This window comes from Sinocyclocheilus grahami, unplaced genomic scaffold, assembly GCF_001515645.1.
Source record: "Sinocyclocheilus grahami isolate Dianchi unplaced genomic scaffold, SAMN03320097.WGS_v1.1 scaffold378.1, whole genome shotgun sequence".
Classification (NCBI taxonomy): domain Eukaryota; kingdom Metazoa; phylum Chordata; class Actinopteri; order Cypriniformes; family Cyprinidae; genus Sinocyclocheilus; species Sinocyclocheilus grahami.
In genome coordinates this window covers 1,204,939-1,225,562 of record NW_015505557.1, presented here as the reverse complement: position 1 = coordinate 1,225,562, position 20,624 = coordinate 1,204,939, and the positions used below count along the sequence as shown (strand labels likewise).

Here is a 20,624-nt window from a genome sequence, read left to right as displayed (position 1 = left end):
ACATAACTGAGCGAATGACACTTAATGACAGTTGTCATAAACATGCATAAAAACCCTTCATATTCAAGACATGTGTCATGTCATGATTATGTAGGTGTCATGTCATGATTATGAAGGTGTCATGTCAGTCTTATGCACACCCCTTCAAGTAAAGTGTAACCAATTGTTCATTTCTGTGCAGCTTCAGCTTATGGCATGCTAATATTTTTCACAAATTGTCAAGCATATTTGTACTTTTATGTGCAGTTTTGGTACTTTTTGTGGTCACTTGATGTCCATTGTACACTTTACAGCCACTACAGAATACGTATAGCGAGAAACAGAAAAGTTTTGTTGTAAATAAGTTGCTACCCTATAAGTATAACATCTCAAAGTATAATGGTAAACCTTTCCCATATTTGAGCTGGACATAAATCTTCTGGTTTAAAGGTCAGTCAGTGAAAGCTTGCTAATGTGTCTCGGTTCATTGAGTGGCTTTACATGTGTAATGCATTGAGCACAAAAGCTCTAGATCAGCTAAACAGTGTTTACTTAACCTTTAACTTTAAGCTTGTTCCGTGGAATTTCTCAACTTTTTAAGCTGTCATGGACTGAGCAAGCACAGGTTCTGTTGCCTAGAAGGTTCTAGAAGATGATTCAACTATTTCTCCTTTCGCATGTCCAGGTGATCTATGCCCTCAACACCAAGAACGACGAGCACGAAGCGGCCATCCAGACCCTGAAGGAAGCCCACGAGGAGGAGGTGCAGCAGATCCTCTCGGAAACGCGGGAGAAGATCATGCAGTACAAGAGCAAGATCAGTGATGAGATGGACTTGAAGCGGCGCATTCAGTCTCTGGAGGAGTCCATGGAGCTGCACGAGCGGATGAAGCGCCAGGCCCTGGCAGAGTTCGAGACGTACCGCCAGCGGGTGGAGGACATGCAGCTGTGCACGGAGGCACAGCACACGCAGCGCGTGGTCACCATGTCCCGAGAGGTGGAGGAAATGCGACGCTCTTTCGAGGAGAAGCTCCGCTCCTTTGGACAGTTGCAGGCCCAGTTTGAGCAGGAGAAACAGCAGGCTCTTGAGGAGCTACGTGCTGGACATCGGCAGGAGGTGTGTCGAGTGTTTTTTACTTTATTCACCTATGGTACATATAATAATGTATGTCTGTCCTAGGGCTGCATGATTTAGGGACAAAAATCTCATTGTAATTTTTCTGATTTAAAATGCAATTTAAAAAAATCAATTGTTAGTAAATTATTGTTAGTAATTTAACAATTACTAAATCAAATCAAAATATTACTACTGTAATGTTTCACTGTAAAATGAAAATGTATGTCTGTCCTAGGGCTGCATGATTTAGGGACAAAAATCTCATTGTAATTTTTCTGATTTAAAATGCAATTTAAAAAAATCAATTGTTAGTAAATTATTGTTAGTAATTTAACAATTACTAAATCAAATCAAAATATTACTACTGTAATGTTTCACTGTAAAATGAAAAAATAATAATAATAAAACAATAATACAACTGTAAACTTAGAATTAATCAACTTAAATGTTTGAACTAAATATGTAATACTTTAACATGCAAGCTTAATATTTATGGCTGTCTTAATTTCCTAATTTTTCAATTAAATCAAACTCATATTTTAATGGAAAACCATCAAAGTCAGGCTTGCTGATGTTTTAGGGACTAACCAGTCATTCAAACAGCTGAATCTGTGCTCATGCTCATTAAATTCACTGTTGCCTTGAAAATATAGATTTTTTTGCTGAATTTAAGAGGTGGACTAAACACAAATAAATCATATTTTATAGCCATGTGATAAAAAAATGTGTGAAATGAAAAACTCACATTCCTATTTTAGGCCACATATCAGATTGATTAATCTGGATGATTGTAAAGTGACTTTGAGCTTTGAAAAAGCACTATAGAAGTATATTAAGTTAATTTACCTGAAAAAATTCCAAACTTTAATTAAAATAATAATTATTATTATATTTTTGTATTTTTTTCTGAACATAGTTTTACTATCATTTAATATTAATTATATACATATATATATATAAACACACACGCACACACACACCAATTTTTACAGGGACAGTTCCTCTGGAGCAACCTTGGGTCAAGGTCACTGGCCAGAGTTCATAAACTGACCCTTGTGGGGTTTGAACCATTAGTTTGCCAGCTTTGATTTTAAATCACAAGGCTACACTGCATTAATAAAGCAATAATGATGTTTTTCAAAATCCTGTCCTGATTACTGTACATTAAACATAAGATAACATCTGATTGTTGTAAATGTAAATGTGTCATGCTCTGCATTTTCATATTCAGTTTGAACTGTCAAATTGTTTGTCGCTGTTTGGTAAGCAGCAAGTGGTTTGTATCCACTATAAAAAAAAACACTTGAATGCATGTTGCTTTTACAGGTTCAAGATTTGCTTCGTTCACACCAAAGCCAGAATGCCAACTACAGCAAAGACCAGGAGAAACTGGGACAGCTTCATAAAGCAGAGGTGGATTCACTGACTGAAAGGGTCGAGGAACTGAAACAGGACAAGAAGCGTCTGGTGGAGGAGTACGAGGCCAAGCTAAATAAAGCCCAGGCCTTCTACGAACGGGAACTGGAGGCCATGAAGCGCACGCAGCAGATGACCGCAGAGAACCTGCTGGCCTGGAAGAAGACCGAAGCAGAGCTGAGGAAGGAGTTCCAGATGCAGGAAGCGGCGCTGCAGAAGACTCTGGGGAAGCTGCGCAGCGAACTGCAGCGGGTGCAGGAGGAGGCCAGGGAGAGCAGGGAGAAATCCCACAAAATGCAGGCCTCTCTCATTGCTGCGGAGAACAACATCAAGGTAAACCACCAGATGCATCACATGTCCTTTGAAATAAAATGATAGGGGTTCGATACAACATAGCACTTTATATGACTCTTTTGTCTTTTCCTTTTATCGTCTTGATTTTATTTCATTTATTTATTTTTCCATTTTTTATGGCAGTAAAGCTGTTTTAGAACAATGTATATTGTAAAAAAGCAAATTAAATTAAATTAAATGTAAAAAAAAATTTAATTAAATAAATAAAAATGATTAAATATTTAATTTTAATTAAATAAATAAAAATGATTTAATGGTATTGTTCACCCAAAAATTTAAATTCTGTCATCATTTACTCACCCTGGTATTACTTTCTGGTCCCACTTTGGTTTGGGGGCCAATTCTCACTGTTAATTGACTATTAACTATGAATTTTGTACTAATAAAAAAGTACTAATAAACAGCCAATATGATACGCATGCTAATAAGTAACTAGTTAATAGTGAGAACTGGTCTATAAATAGAAGTGTGAGCAACATTTGATATTTAGAGGATTGATTTTAAATCACAAGGCTACACTGCATTAATAAAGCAATAATGATGTTTTTCAAAATCCTGTCCTGATTACTGTACATTAAACATAAGATAACATCTGATTGTTGTAAATGTAAATGTGTCATGCTCTGTTGCATTTTCATATTCAGTTTGAACTGTCAAATTGCTTGTCGCTGTTTGGTAAGCAGCAAGTGGTTTGTATCCACTATAAAAAAAAACACTTGAATGCATGTTGCTTTTACAGGTTCAAGATTTGCTTCGTTCACACCAAAGCCAGAATGCCAACTACAGCAAAGACCAGGAGAAACTGGGACAGCTTCATAAAGCAGAGGTGGATTCACTGACTGAAAGGGTCGAGGAACTGAAACAGGACAAGAAGCGTCTGGTGGAGGAGTACGAGGCCAAGCTAAATAAAGCCCAGGCCTTCTACGAACGGGAACTGGAGGCCATGAAGCGCACGCAGCAGATGACCGCAGAGAACCTGCTGGCCTGGAAGAAGACCGAAGCAGAGCTGAGGAAGGAGTTCCAGATGCAGGAAGCGGCGCTGCAGAAGACTCTGGGGAAGCTGCGCAGCGAACTGCAGCGGGTGCAGGAGGAGGCCAGGGAGAGCAGGGAGAAATCCCACAAAATGCAGGCCTCTCTCATTGCTGCGGAGAACAACATCAAGGTAAACCACCAGATGCATCACATGTCCTTTGAAATAAAATGATAGGGGTTCGATACAACATAGCACTTTATATGACTCTTTTGTCTTTTCCTTTTATCTTCTTGATTTTATTTCATTTATTTATTTTTCCATTTTTTATGGCAGTAAAGCTGTTTTAGAACAATGTATATTGTAAAAAAGCAAATTAAATTAAATTAAATTAAAAAAAAAAAAAAAATTTTAATTAAATAAATAAAAATGATTAAATATTTAATTTTAATTAAATAAATAAAAATGATTTAATGGTATTGTTCACCCAAAAATTTAAATTCTGTCATTTACTCACCTTCTATTACTTCTATTCACCCTGGTATTACTTTCTGGTCCCACTTTGGTTTGGGGGCCAATTCTCACTGTTAATTGACTATTAACTATGAATTTTGTACTAATAAAAAAGTACTAATAAACAGCCAATATGATACGCATGCTAATAAGTAACTAGTTAATAGTGAGAACTGGTCTATAAATAGAAGTGTTAGCAACATTTGATATTTAGAGGATATATTGAAGACAGTTTGTAACCACAGTGACTTCCATTGTGTTTTTCCATACATTATTTAGCGGACTATCAATTCAGTTCAGTTCAGTTCAATTCAGTTCAACAACTTAACTTAACTTAACTTTAAATTATTGAATTAATTTTTTATTAAACTCTGATTGGCTTTGTGCCGAATTTCACTTTTATTAGTAAATGTATTGATGCTTAAATCGTATGTTGCATGTTTAATCTCATTTTCTTATAGATCTAATGAGAATCATCTAATCTTAATAGTTCAAATGACAGCTAAATTCCCAGCTCATTTCCTAACACGTTCCTGGCCGCTGGTCTCATTTTTAATTAACTGCCATACATGCTTTTTCTTGTTGAATATCTTGTTTAAATTGCATTACATCATGGTACGAAAATGGGTTACAAATGCTGTTTAATATCAATAAAAAAAGTTTCATTTATAAGTCATTTACAAACACATGTTAGAACAAATACAGTATTTCTTTAACCCTCTGCAGTGTATTTTAAATCATTAAAATGGCATACGCATTGTAGCAGTGAATGTCAGACTGGTGTTTTGGTTTCATTCTGAACTCATCAGATATGTCAGGCACATTTACAGTAGAGACTTCAAACGCAGTGGCACACATCCTGAACTCTGAATTGTCTTTCAAATATCTTTGAAGAAAAAAACCCAGTCAGCCAGCATGGCCCTCCAAGGCATTTCTGGGACTTGTTTCTGAATGGAGGAACTGACGAAATGTAATTTATGAGTGTCATCAAAAGATACATGCTTGGCTTGATTTATAATATGGCCGTTCAAATGAACAATGATGGCCAGTTTAATATTATGTTTGTCTTAAGCTTTTATGACACATTATAATGACTATTTAATGGCAATGTGCTGAGCCTCTTTAGCTCAACACACACACACACACACAGAGCAGATCTTTAATGCAATCGATCTTTAGTCACTGTGACATTTTCAGACTGGCGCTCATAATGATCTGTCTCCCTGGGGTCTGTGCTAGTTTTTGTTAATCTTTGCTGATCAAATGCTGAATTTCTCAGGTAAGAGATGTTTGCAGGATCAACGTCACATCTCTTGGAGCATTTAGTGTAAACAAAAAGCATTAAGAGGTGAAATCATTGAATTCAAACCCCAAATATCTGAGGTCAAATAGCCTGCAGTCACAGTTTTGTAAATCAGACACGCTTCAATCAAAGACATTTAGATTGCCCAGGTGCTGATTTTCACCCAACTGCATGGTGCTGTTTCCAGATGAGACTCTTGTCAATTTTAATTAAATAAATAAAAATGATTTAATGGTATTGTTCACCCAAAAATTTAAATTCTGTCATTTACTCACCTTCTATTACTTCTATTCACCCTGGTATTACTTTCTGGTCCCACTTTGGTTTGGGGGCCAATTCTCACTGTTAATTGACTATTAACTATGAATTTTGTACTAATAAAAAAGTACTAATAAACAGCCAATATGATACGCATGCTAATAAGTAACTAGTTAATAGTGAGAACTGGTCTATAAATAGAAGTGTTAGCAACATTTGATATTTAGAGGATATATTGAAGACAGTTTGTAACCACAGTGACTTCCATTGTGTTTTTCCATACATTATTTAGCGGACTATCAATTCAGTTCAGTTCAGTTCAATTCAGTTCAACAACTTAACTTAACTTAACTTTAAATTATTGAATTAATTTTTTATTAAACTCTGATTGGCTTTGTGCCGAATTTCACTTTTATTAGTAAATGTATTGATGCTTAAATCGTATGTTGCATGTTTAATCTCATTTTCTTATAGATCTAATGAGAATCATCTAATCTTAATAGTTCGAATGACAGCTAAATTCCCAGCTCATTTCCTAACACGTTCCTGGCCGCTGGTCTCATTTTTAATTAACTGCCATACATGCTTTTTCTTGTTGAATATCTTGTTTAAATTGCATTACATCATGGTACGAAAATGGGTTACAAATGCTGTTTAATATCAATAAAAAAAGTTTCATTTATAAGTCATTTACAAACACATGTTAGAGCAAATACAGTATTTCTTTAACCCTCTGCAGTGTATTTTAAATCATTAAAATGGCATACGCATTGTAGCAGTGAATGTCAGACTGGTGTTTTGGTTTCATTCTGAACTCATCAGATATGTCAGGCACATTTACAGTAGAGACTTCAAACGCAGTGGCACACATCCTGAACTCTGAATTGTCTTTCAAATATCTTTGAAGAAAAAAACCCAGTCAGCCAGCATGGCCCTCCAAGGCATTTCTGGGACTTGTTTCTGAATGGAGGAACTGACGAAATGTAATTTATGAGTGTCATCAAAAGATACATGCTTGGCTTGATTTATAATATGGCCGTTCAAATGAACAATGATGGCCAGTTTAATATTATGTTTGTCTTAAGCTTTTATGACACATTATAATGACTATTTAATGGCAATGTGCTGAGCCTCTTTAGCTCAACACACACACACACACAGAGCAGATCTTTAATGCAATCGATCTTTAGTCACTGTGACATTTTCAGACTGGAACTCATAATGATCCGAATCCCTGGGGTCTGTGCTCGTTTTTCTTAATCTTTGCTGATCAAATGCTGAATTTCTCAGGTAAGAGATGTTTGCAGGATCAACGTCACATCTCTTGGAGCATTTAGTGTAAACAAAAAGCATTAAGAGGTGAAATCATTGAATTCAAACCCCAAATATCTGAGGTCAAATAGCCTGCAGTCACAGTTTTGTAAATCAGACACGCTTCAATCAAAGACATTTAGATTGCCCAGGTGCTGATTTTCACCCAACTGCATGGTGCTGTTTCCAGATGAGACTCTTGTCACCTTATTAAAAGATTTCACAGCTCATTTTACAAGGGCATTTTTAGTATAGCACCAGACATTCCTTCAAAAAATACAATTACGAATACAATGCTAAAAGCAATGCTATTTTACTATAATACAAGAATATTAGAACAATTTAAAGTATTAAAGTATTTACATTTTTTTAAATGGAATTTAGTGTAAAATGAACTTTCAGAAATCATTCTAATATCCTGATTCGGTGCTCAAGAAACATTTCTCAATATTATCAATGATGAAAACAGTTGTGCTTGAAATGTTGAATTGATTATTATCAATGTTGAAAACAGCTTTTTTTGCAGAAACCTATTTTTTTCAGGATTCTTTAATGAATAGAAAGTCCAAATGAACATGATTTATATGAAACAGAAATCTTTTGTAACATTATTAGGGCCCTATAAAATCTGTTTTATTTTTTCCAAATTCAGTTTTTTTGTTGTTGTTGTTGTTTTTTAGACTCTGTTTTAATGGTAAAGTTAAATTTTATTATTCAAAAAGCATGTCTAATTAATTGAAATCATGAAACTCACACAATTTAACAGCGATTTATTCAAAGTTTAACAAAAATTACATTGTTAAGGCTCTATGAAATATGTTTTTTCTCAAATTCAGTTTTATTTTTACCAAATTTTTTTCCATTCATTTTCTGGATTCCATTTTAATGGTTTCATTTAAATTTTAATAATCAAAAGCATCTCTAAATAATTGATTTTATTAAAAAAAATATTATTATTTGTATTTTTTTTATAATTTTTTTTCAGAGCGTGAAATGTTTACATTTTTCTGGTAAATAAATTCTGGTAAATATTTTTTCCTGGTAAATATTCCTTGAAAATAATGTTTTAATAATGATTTTATTATTAGTAGTAGTAGTACTATCATTACATTCAGTAATATATTTCTGTCACAGTTTCTTCAAGTTGAACTGAATGTTTTTTGTTGTTTTGTTGTGGTTGCTGTGAAGACCTTTGAGTTTTTATTAATTATATTTTTATTAATTTATTATTTTAATTATATTTAATTGAATTTAATAAATGGATTTGAATAATTTAATGCATACTTGCTGAATAGTAAAACTAAAAGTATTAATTTCTTTTCTTTTTTTATCTTACTGACCCCAAACTTTTAAATGGTATACTAAATGGATGGATGGGCAAAAGTATTGGGACACTGGACCATTATACCAACAGGAACTTGAGTTAACTTAAGTTTAAGGACTTAAGTTTACAATTGTAATAAACCTGAATTCAGTAATTAAGAGGTATGTCCCAATACTTTTGTCCATATGATAGAGATAGACAGACAGACAGAGAAGCGTACTGAATCCTACTTAAAATTGCATACTACTCTCTTGTGAACCGTGCACCTAAATGTGCATTATTTAATGAATATTGAATATCTAAGTTCATATAACACTCTCACTGCACCAATAAAACCATCCAGTTATGATACTGCTAAAACTTAACCATTCAAGTTATAATCTTAATAAAGAAAAAGTTATTGTTAGGCAAAACAATTCATGCAGTCGCCTTCTTAGTATATCCCCAGGCAGTGTTTTTTGAGGGTTTTTTTGAGTATGTGCTTGAATGGGCAAAGACCTAAATCTCCAAAACTTCAAGATTATGTTTCAATAGTAAATTTGAAATCAGTAATAAAATCTGGCAACAATGTTGTGCATGTTCGTTCTACCAAAAAGACACTGTATGTAGCATTACAATGCTGAAATTTTCATACAAGCGGTCCGTTTCTTTCCCTTTCTGCTGTCTTTGTTATAGAAGAAGAAAATACATCATATGAATTCATTCAGTGGAAAAGTCGAGGATTTGAACATGAGCTCCACAATGGTGGAAGTGAAGGAAAAAGTTTGAAAGACAATGAGCGATGGAAGCCGAGAGAATTTCTTTTAGAAAGCGACGGAGGAAATTGACAGACAGAGCAGAGATGAAAGGGAGCAAGAGCTAATGTGTACATGCACAATTAATGAGGATGAATTTGAGAACAGAGGAGACAGTGTGAGAGGAGCAAAAATGGAAAGCGTGACATGAGAGGACGAGAGAGAGACAAAGCAAGAAACCACATGATGGTTAAATATAGAGTAATGAACAGAGAGATAGAGAGGTTTATGTCAAGTGTTTTGGTCATTTTTTTGATTGATTTGTATGTGTGTCTGCAGGAGCTGCATAAACAGTTGGAGGAGGTGACTAAGGACACGGAGATCGTGGAAATCAGGCAGAGGGAGGCGGAGTGTGAGCTGGAGGCATCCAGAGACAGAGTGCAACAGCAGGCCACAGAGATCCTGCTCAAAGCTAGTGAGATATGCACATGCTCTCCCATCACCTCTGTCCACAGTCCACTGTTCAATCCCACTCCACTCAGTTTCATTGATTGATCCTTCTACACTGCTTTAGGCTACTAATCCATTACCAGCATGCACAGCAGGCTTGTGTGAGATTCAGAATTAAATGCTGGGTGCCTTCAAGTTCCAACTGAAATCCTCCATTTGAATTGAATTGGAACTGAGCATGCAGGATACAGTCATTGTAATTCAGATTAAAATGTCAAATAAAACTTAATTCAAAGTAAAATGAAATTAAATTCATATGGCTTAACTCTTATGCAACTGTAAATGATTATTGTTATATTTTTATATTAATATCAATAATTAATATTTATATTACAAATCAATTTTCGATGTTGAAATATATTGTAGTTGTTAACATCATCATCAATATTGCACATCGATTTTTGGAATGCATGATTTAAAACAAAAAAATGTTGAGGTTAAACATTCTTCTTTTTCTTGTTATCATCATCGCCAATATTGTAAATCATATTTTTAAATGCGTGGGTTAAAACAAGTTTTTAAAATAGGTTAAATCTATTATTATTATTACTCTTGTTGTCATTGTTGTTGTTTTTCTTAATAATATTGCAAATCAGTTTTTGAAATGCATGGGTTAAGACCTGATTCAGTTTTTATTTTTATTGATCTAACTGTATTTCAGGATTTTAGATCCTTATTTTTCTTTATAATTTTTTCTTTGTCATATTCAAACCTAAATGATTGATTGGCTAAAAAGTATTGATATTTAAAGGGAAAAAACTAAACTATTGGCATATTAATTGGGTAAAATTAAATGAAATTCATATGGTTGTTCTTGTAGTTTTTAATAATGCATTAATCTTTATTAAGTGTGTATTTTATAATTATTATGATGTTGATGCAGTTTTTGTATTTTTTATTAACATTTTTTATTGAAAATTTTATTTTTTTATGTATGTAACTTATTGTCACTTCACAGATTAAGACCTGATTCAGCTCAAAAATACTTGATTGGCTGATATTTGAACAATAATAAGAAAAGCAAAAAAAAAACTATTCTAATTATTGCCATATTTATTGGGCAAAGGTTAACTTGATTCAGTAATCAATGCATCAGATAGAGACACAGCACCAGTTGCAAGACACCATTGTTGTTGACACATAAGTCTAGGGTGACGGATCAGCTCCTGTTATCCTGGCAACAGCATCTGTGTGTCCTAGCCATGTTCATCATCCATATTCTGGAATGTTCCCTGAGGGAACACCTAACACCTAAATGCCAAACACACTTCTGAAACAATAGGGGTTGAAGCGTTCGATTCACATTCTGTTTGTGTTTAGAGTAATTACAATGAGAATGTGCTTTCTGCATTGCATTAATAACATGAAGTAGAAGCTGTTATCAGAGATTTTATCAAGTCTGGAACTCTAGGTTGCCCATGCGTTGGCCACCAGGCCGTATCACTGATAAGTGCATTTCTTTTTAAATGTTTGTAGTGAGAAAAAGTGCCGATATCAGCAACTGTGATGTAATACACTGTAAAAAAATACAGAAAAACTGTAAACACATTTACGGCCAAAAACTGTACTTTTTACAGTATAAAACTGTAATTTACAAACAAGAAAATTTTAATGTAAACCAGTAAATTTAACAATGGACACTGCTATTAAAATCTGTTTTGTACCTTTAACATACTGACAACCACCATAATAATGCAGGTGGTAAAAGAGAAAGCCACATGAAGAATCAAAGCTCATCACAAGCAGCTTCACCACAAGCAGAAGTATATACTAATATATAGAAGGTGCACAGAGTCATTCATGCAAACACAAAACACCATCATGATACTTAAATAATGCATTAAACTTTCATTAAACAACAGAAGATGTAACATAAAGCCCAAATATACATAACTAATAACAAATACTATTAAAAAAAACATGATTATTTAAACAAAATACTTTCAAATGTGGAATGTCATGCAGTGAATTCTGGGAATATCAGTTTACAGTTTTTGACTGTAAATTATACATTGATTTATTATTTTTACTTCTAAAACTGTAAAATTAACAGCATTTTACTGTAAAATTACATGAAATGTCTGGTTAGATATTTTACAGTTTTTCCCTGTATATAGTACGGGAACTTACTGTTAATCTATTAACAGTTTTTTCCATAGCGTATTTACAAAATTTTACAGTTAAATTTACACTTATTTTTTACAGTGTAACCTAAATTAAACACTGCTTTTTATTAATATAAAAGAGAAGAAATTGCAGAATCATTTAACTAGTACCAGAACAATCAAGGACACTCAAAAACTACTCAAATTCCCACAATGCAATGTGCCCATCCTGACCATCCATTTCCAGTGTAACAAACGAACTGGAAGCAATATCAACCCAAAAACCCAATATCAATATCAACCTTTAACTCTTCTTTTCCTGTTACTTTAATATTATTTATTATAGCATTTATGAATATTTTGAATTAGATTTTATTTTTAGTTTTCATTTTCATTTAAGTGTAGGTTTTTGAATTTTAGTAATTTTGTTATGTCCTTTTTGTCTTTTATTTACATTTTCTATTTAGCTTTAATTTATTTTTATTTCAGTTTTAGTAATTTTAGTACTTTGACTTTATTGCTTCAAAATCAGAAATTTGCCTTAACTGTTGTATTGTAGTGTTATTATAGTATTCATTAATATTTTGAATTATCTTTTGTTTTTATATTTTATATTTTTTTATTTTTAGTTTTCACTTTAATTATATTTTAAGTTCTTTCATTGGCAACTAACTGAAATATATATATATATATATATGTATATATATATATATATATATAATTTTTTTTTTTTTTTTTTTTTTTACATTTTAAGCTTTCTTTGAATATTTATATTTTATTTATTATTTATTTAGATTTATTTCAATTAACAAAAACTGTTTCGGTTTTAGACAATAACAACACTTCTTGATCAATTTAATGTTGCCAAAAAAAAAAAAGTTTAATTGGAAATAAAATACTAAATAACAAATTTTATTTCTGAGGTGACAACTGAAATTGCTGAATTAAACATGCAGCATTATCACATATCATAATCAATTTTATATACTATTCAACGTGCTATTTTTTATAAATAATATGCAGTATACAGCATGTACTGTGCAGTATACAGTAAGTGTGCTATTATTCTATTATTAACATGGACCTTCAAGACACATTAAATCTGGTGCAGGGTAAGCAAACTGTTGAACAATCCTGGTGATAGTTGAGGTTTATTTGCAGTGTTCAGGTTCACACTATTGGCAGTTCGAAAGGATCTTTGACTCTGTCTGCTCTCTGCGTTAGATGACATTCAAAGCATTGACCCACTGCTACAGTCCTGTCTTTGTCTTTCTCTCTGCCGTCCAGGTCAGATCGGAAGCCTGCAGGCCACCCAGATGACTCACGAGGCGGTCATTCGGGATCTGGAATCGGAAAAGTCTCGTCTGAAGGACAAGGTGTTGCGTCTGGAGGAGGAAAGAGGGGCGCTGCAGAAGAAAAGTCAGATGCTGGACGAGAGGCAGAGACAGCAGATCCTCTCCCTGGAGAAGGTACGGATCAATCCCATCCAGTTTTAAATCCAGTTTAGGCCTGCTGGGAGTGTTTGGACACTTTGAATCACAACCAACTTTTTTTTTTTAGAATTCTTTGGATACTTTCTGGTTGTCAAACATCACAAGCATGATGCTAGTTGGTTTTATACAGCAAAAATGACTCAGAAAAATTAAGGTCATGTCATGATTATGAAGGTGTCATGTCAGTCTTATGCACACCCCTTCAAGTAAAGTGTAACCGATGAGTTTTTTCTTTTCTTTTTTTTTGGCAGATGCCACTTAGTTTGATATTTTATATCTCAGTGACATTTTTAGTGTCCAACTATTTTTGGGCAGCATGATTTGTATTGTACCATATTAAAAAGAACAATTTAAAAGAACAGTTTTCTATTTCAGTGTATTTTAAAATGTAATTAATTCCTGTGATGCAGAAATCATTCTAATATGCTGGTCAGCTGCTCAAGAGACATTTTTTATTATTATTCATTTTTGTGGAAACGGTAAAACATTTTTTATTTTTGTTTGGACAGTTTGTGGTTGTCAAATATCCCAAGCATGCTGCTAGTTGGTTTTATATTGTAAAAATGACTCTGAAAAGTGATGTTCTAAGCTCATGTTCTATTTTTTTATTTTATTATTATTATATTAATTCATTTTGCAAATGCTAATTAGTTAGCATTTGGTTAATTTTATACCAATGCAATGATATGCTTTGGGGGCACAAGTTTTTATTGCACCATATTAAAAACAACAATTTAAAATAACTGTTTTCTATTTGGATATATTTTTTAATGAAATTAAATTTTATTCCTGTGTTGGTTAAGTTAGTTCAAATGTATGAGATTGACGGAAATCGGATTTAGAGATGATAAATATATAAACCTGATAAATATTACATTAAGTTAACGATGTATTATATGCAATTATATTAATTTTTTCATGCAATTCAAATGCATAAAGCTTAAATTCAGGCCTATTTTGTGTTTATTTATATATTTTTCGGAAGACTCCTATCATCTCTTTCACTTGCTTTCCATATATCTGTTGTCGAAACACAAGTCCTCTGTGAACATTAACCTAATAAACACGTCAGATTGGGGTCAGCTGGAATCTAAATTTAGCACTTCTAAAACCAATTTGTCAAAAATGTAGTATGTAGAATATACAAAATACCATGCTATTATTGGCACACTCTTAGGACTGCTGCTATGCTTGAATATAATTCCCATTTGAAAAGGTCTCATCAAGCTTTTTCTCCGTTTCTTTCTGTCGCCCACATCACAGTTTGTTAGCAGCACAGCCTTGAGTTAGGTGTTACTATGACAGCGCTCCCCAAATAGAGCGGGAAAGCATTGTGGAGTGATTCGCTCTGCCGACACTTCTGCTGGTCCTATAATGGGAAGTTTATTTACCTGTGGCCATCTGCTTCACAGTGGCAGTGTGGGCTTTGAAAGTGTCTTTCAGCTTTCACTGTTATACTTTTAGATTGGATTCATAACATTTCTGAACAAGAGACAGTGTCCTTTATTGATGCCCGTTTGCAAACCATACTCTCATACAAACCAACTTTCACAGGCTGGCTTTTCGTTTTGCGTCATGTTTATCTATGTGAATGCAAAAAAGGACTTCATAATACTGTTGTGCACTGATTTCATTTTTTAAATGAAAAGTGTTTATCTAAATTATATTAAAGGGGTCATATGATGCTTTTTTAAAGATCATTATTTTGTGTATTTATGCACAATCAGCTTGTAACACTCCAAAGAGAAAGGAAAACTTGAAATCGCATCATATGACCCCTTTAAAGTTTATTTAATGAGTCAAAATTTCCTATGAAAACTTTCAGAACTCAAAGCTTCCTTCTCAGTCCAAAAAGACCATTCATTGAAACCACTTAACAAACCTTTACCTTTGTTGAATAACTAGCTTTTTTATATAAGCATCAGACCACCTTTTAAATACATTTGTCTTTTTTCCCCTCAACAGTCACTTCGAGAAGAAAAGCAGATCTATGAGAAGGAGCTCATGAACTTGCGTGCCAAATATGAAGAGGACACTGCTCACTTTAAGGATGCCCACAGCTGGGCGTTGGACGAGATCTCCAGGAAGCACCGGGCAGCTCTGGAGAACACACAGAGCTTCTCCGAGAAAGAGAAGAACCGACTCCTGTCCGTGAGTGAACTCAGTCACAACACCCACTGGCTGTCAGCCTGGGCCCACATACAACTTTCTAAAGATGCCCAGAGCTGTCCTGTTGAGATATCAGCATGACTGCGCTTTAGTCGTTAGGTTCAGACTGAAGAGTAACTCGCTGTCTAGCATCAGTCAGGAGGTGTCACACTGAGAAAGAACAAGAAGTACCTTTGAGTGCAAGTGGAAGATCAGAGAGAACAATTGTTACAGGTTCAGGATTGGAGAACATTATCATTTGAAATCAGATTCAAAATGTACAAGTTTTGAAAAACACATTTAGGCCTATTAGTGTTTATTTACTAGCACATAAGAATCCAGTCTGTGTGTTGAGATAATAATTAGGTACTGACATAGAAGAAATTAGATCCAAAATGTTGTTTTAGATTTTGTGATACAAAGGTGTATGTCTTATACACTATTTGTTTGTTTATTTATTTGTTTCCAGTGTTGTTAATTGTTAACTAAAACTATTAAAATTGTTTTTGGAAATTGAACTAAAGATGAAATAAAATAAAATATAAATATTTGATGAAAACCCTAAACTTAAAAACGAGAAAATTAGAAATGTTGCCTTGGTAACAAACTGTAAAATAAATAAATAAATTTAAGTTGAAGTACTAAAATAATAATGATGATGATGATGATGATGGTAATAATAATAATAATAAATTATACCTAAATATAAATATTTATAAAAAATGACAAAACTAATAAGGCTTAAACTAAAATGAAAATGGAAATTTAAAATATAGTAATAAAAGCTCATTCTAAAATATTAATAAACACTATAATATTATATGTATAATACTAAACTGGCACTGGTTTGACTCTTTCATGACTCTTTCATTCCTTTCATTTAATTTCAGTGTTGTCATTATTAATTAAAACCATTAACAAGTGTTTTTGCTAATTGAAATAAAGATGAAATAAAATAGAAATATTAGATGAAAAACTTAAAAATGAGACAATTACAAATGTTGCCTTAGCAACTAACTGAAATAAAATAAGTTGAAGTTAACAAAATTACTTAAACTTAAACTAAAATGAAAATGAAAACATAACAATAAAAGCTGATTCAAAATATTAATAAATACTTAAATATTGCATAAATAAAATTAAATAACATTGGTTAAACTGGTTTACACTTTTGATTTACTTATTTATTTAATTTATTTATTTTGTAAACATGAATTTGCATCAACATACTTGATTATCAAAATACTAAATGCTAGTTTGATTGGACATCAACAACAAAAGATTTGGTGTAGTGTATTTTCTTACCTTTTAAAGTTTTATTTTGCTATCCTAACCATTCGGGTCCCCTTGCACGTCTTAAATGTCATCTGCAGTTCTAGACTAACATATCTTACACTTAAATAAATAACTACTAAGTTGTTAAAAAGTTTTTTTTTTCCCTTCCTTTGGTCATGTCTTATCTTGCCTAGAGCACCAAGTGAACCAGAACTGCCACTTCAAACAAAAAAACAGGTGCATGATGCCTCTGAAATCACCAGCTGATTTTCTAAAGAACTAGAGAATAAAAGTCACATGAGAAACTTTAAAAGGCCCTCCAATGTAATCAGGCTATAAAACACTTTCTATTTTAATCATAATTATTTTAGGATTGTGTGTTTGAGAGAGAGTGAAAGAAAAAACACTAAACCAATAGATAGAGAGAAAGGGGAAGCGCAGGTGCCTCAGCTCCAGGAGGTTCGGTAGAAAGGAAGAGTGCGGTATCCATGCTTCGTTAGGCACAACAGTGCAAATCTCTTTCACCTCTGTCCTGCCTCCGTCTCACCCTCCGTCCTGCACATGGTGTCTCAGACAGGACACACTCACTCTTTATTGATTAAGAATTGAAATCGTAACTTATTTCCCTCGACTAAACCATCTGTTTTGATTCTGCTAGCTGATAGCATCTGAAATAAAAGTATACAAAGCTGCACGGGATTGTCAGAGCGCAATATGTCACCCTCCCCCAAAATAGCCAGCTGCCAGCAGGCCGGCACATCCACATCCGAATGCTTCGCAACTACTTCATCTTTTTGTAATTACAAATCACTCACACACAGATCGTTAGCTGAACGTCGCAGAGCAGCAGGGAGTTATTTCTCTTTCCTGTTCAGAGAGCGTGCCCGCAGTTATGGTGTTCCCAGGGTGTGCGATCATTTTCAGGTCACTGAAGCCAAGGTCTAACGAGGATGTTGACTCATGTCAAGGAGGTCTGGACAACCTGGAGAGAGACATTCAGTACCATATAATTCAATATTTTAAACATTGGTAATAATAAGAAATGTTTCTTGAGCAGAAAATCGGCATATTAGATTGATTTCTGACGGATCATGTGACACTGAAGACTGGAATAATGATTTATGAGTTTCGAGAATGAGTTTCGAAATATTAAAACTGTTAAAACCATTCTACAGTATATTCAAATAGTAAAAAAAGTTATTTAAATGGTAATAGTTTAAACTGTAATATTTCATACAACACGTTTTACTGTATTTTTGATCAAATAAATGCAGCCTTGGTAAGCACAAGAGACTTTTCTTCCGAAAACTAAATTAGAAGATCTTACTGCTTTTGAACTGTGTTGTTTCATTTTTTCAATCAAGTGCTTTCTGTACAAAGAAAAATTCCAATAACATCTGGAAATTATACTGTTATTTTAATTGTAAACAAAACATCATGACTGCTTACATTCATAAATGCATATGTAAAATATGGGTAAACTTGGATTAATACAACCTGTCAATTATTGACAAAGGGATTCATTCATGCACATTTTGATCATAAACGTTCAAGGTTGAGTTTGTTACTGTGTTTATTTTTAAAAGTGTTCACCTGTATTTATAATTTTTGGTATGCAAATATGGTTAAGCAAAATCATTGGTTTTGTTTGGCTTGTAAAAGTTATGGTCCCACCCCCTTTATGAGCTAGTGCATTCTGATTGGTGGATTAAGATTCTTTTAAGAAGATCCGCTGAAGGATTGAGAGAGAAAGGGACGCGAGGTTGTTTTACTCCGTGGTTGTTGCAGTCTTTAAATTACTATTTTGTGATAAAGTGGGTGTTTTCGCCAAGAATTCATCTGCCAGTGTTTTAATAGTATTTCTCATGTAGATCGATGTCTGATTTGAGTATTTCAAGCGAGTTTTATGAACTAAGTGTCACGCACGCAACACTGTTTACATTCAGACGGAAGCCGGTTGTTACAGGAGAAGCGTCGCAGCCCAGATAGCACTCTGAGTCCCCGCAAGATTCAGAGTTCACCGCTGGAGAGTACACAGCTTCGTGGAAGAGTTTACAGCCGGCGTCGGAGCAAGTTAGGACTGGAGCGGGCCGTTTGCAGGCTCAGATTAAGAATTCAGAGGCCCCTGGGCACAAAGTCTCGTAAGGGCCCCCCGACTCCACACAATCAAAGTCTTGAATGATATGGTACTCTTTGTTGGAAACACCACTAACTTATACAGTATTTACACTGACAGGTTACAACCTATGATCACAACCTGAAGGACAATATCAGCACCTGTACACATCCTCCATCATACAGGATATGCTGTATATCAGTATATAGTATAGTATCAGTGCTGCTTAATATTTTTGTGGAAACCATGATATAAAATAAAAAATAACTATTTGGGGATTATTAATATAATAATTATGATTAAGAAAAGAAGTAGAGGAAAAGATGCAACATTGCTAAGTGATTTTGCTTTGGAACCTTCAGAAAACTTTAACTCGATTTTTCTCAAATTTGACTTTGCTGACTCTATCAGATTCAAACGGGTGTAGCGCGGTCATTTCTTGATCGGTTTCAACAAATCATACATCATTTTGAAGTTTTTCTTTTATGGGGATTGTGAAAATAAAAATAACTTATTTTTGAAAATGTGCCTATTGCGACTCATTTTGCCAGCACAGGTCACATATATTGTCAAACTCGTACGACCCTTCAGCAAACCTCTGTGCCGGTGGACGTTGCCGGTGATGCCAATACAGCCAACGGTTAATCACATTACAATGTGGCCGTTTGGGGCTTATCGCGCCGACACCATAGCGCCCGCCGCTCTCAGAAATGGAAATGCAGTCTGAAAAATTGAGGCACAAATGAATAATCAATGAGAGTGGCCTCTGTTAGAGTGTGCCGCTGACTCACATCCTTGTACAGAAGCAGCATGACGACCGCGCTGACGTCCTATTTTAGATGAAGCCTAGGGCCCTTCCACTCTCTCTGTCTTTATCTTTCTTTTCCAGAGCACATTCGGTTTCTACTGTGTGTCCAAAGTGGGTTTGGTGAGTCACTCCTCTGATTACAGACCTCGGAGCATTAGAGGAACCTTTATTTTGGAAACCTCCACAGAACAGAGTCGCTTTAGGCGAGCATGTGCCCAATGTAATTTATATTTTATTTAATTTGACATGGATCACAGCATGGATCCATTTTTACCATCGTAACGCCCGTCTTGTGTCACTGAGGCACAAGTGAGACACTTAGGATGTGCCATTTGCATATTTGTGCGGCTTCAATTAGGGATTGAGTGAATTATGCACACATGCTGGCTATGCTGAATGTGCGGCCTGTTTCTTCATCTGTACTAGCCATAAATTTTTTAAACAGGCTTACTTAAGGCCTCTTTCTACTCAAGGCCCCCACGCACCCACATACGCACAGGCTTTTCACAGCGCATTCTCTTAGGTGATGTGTGTATGAATATGTGATGTGGATTTGATTCAGTGTGGGCTTCACTTTAATCAACATGGGCAAGGAGCTCGCCGCTGCTTTTTGAGATAAGAGGAAGAGATGATCTCATCTCTTTCGTCTTTAATTTGTCAACTTCTATCGCTCTCCTCTTTTATGTCATCAACTTGGTTCATGCTTGGTGTTGTTTTAAGACATATGAGAATCAATCAATGAGAATATATTTTATCTTTAGCTGTATATAGCATACAGTGTAATACAGCTATGATATATATATATATATATATATATACAGTGGGGAAAAAAAGTATTTAGTCAGCCACCAATTGTGCAAGTTCTCCCACTTAAAAAGATGAGAGGCCTG

General features: G+C 34.2%; 1 protein-coding gene across 1 annotated transcript in view; it reads left to right on the top strand.

Annotated features, from left to right (window-relative positions):
* The window catches only part of fam184ab (family with sequence similarity 184 member Ab), a 151,859-nt gene that overhangs the window by 50,388 nt on the left and 80,847 nt on the right, over positions 1-20,624 (top strand). Inside the window, exons 3-8 of the mRNA XM_016230859.1 lie at positions 878-1,096; positions 2,423-2,845; positions 3,606-4,028; positions 9,619-9,754; positions 13,182-13,363; positions 15,353-15,538. Of these exons, the coding sequence (XP_016086345.1) occupies positions 878-1,096; positions 2,423-2,845; positions 3,606-4,028; positions 9,619-9,754; positions 13,182-13,363; positions 15,353-15,538 (1,569 nt within the window). The remainder of the gene's footprint in view (positions 1-877; positions 1,097-2,422; positions 2,846-3,605; positions 4,029-9,618; positions 9,755-13,181; positions 13,364-15,352; positions 15,539-20,624) is intronic.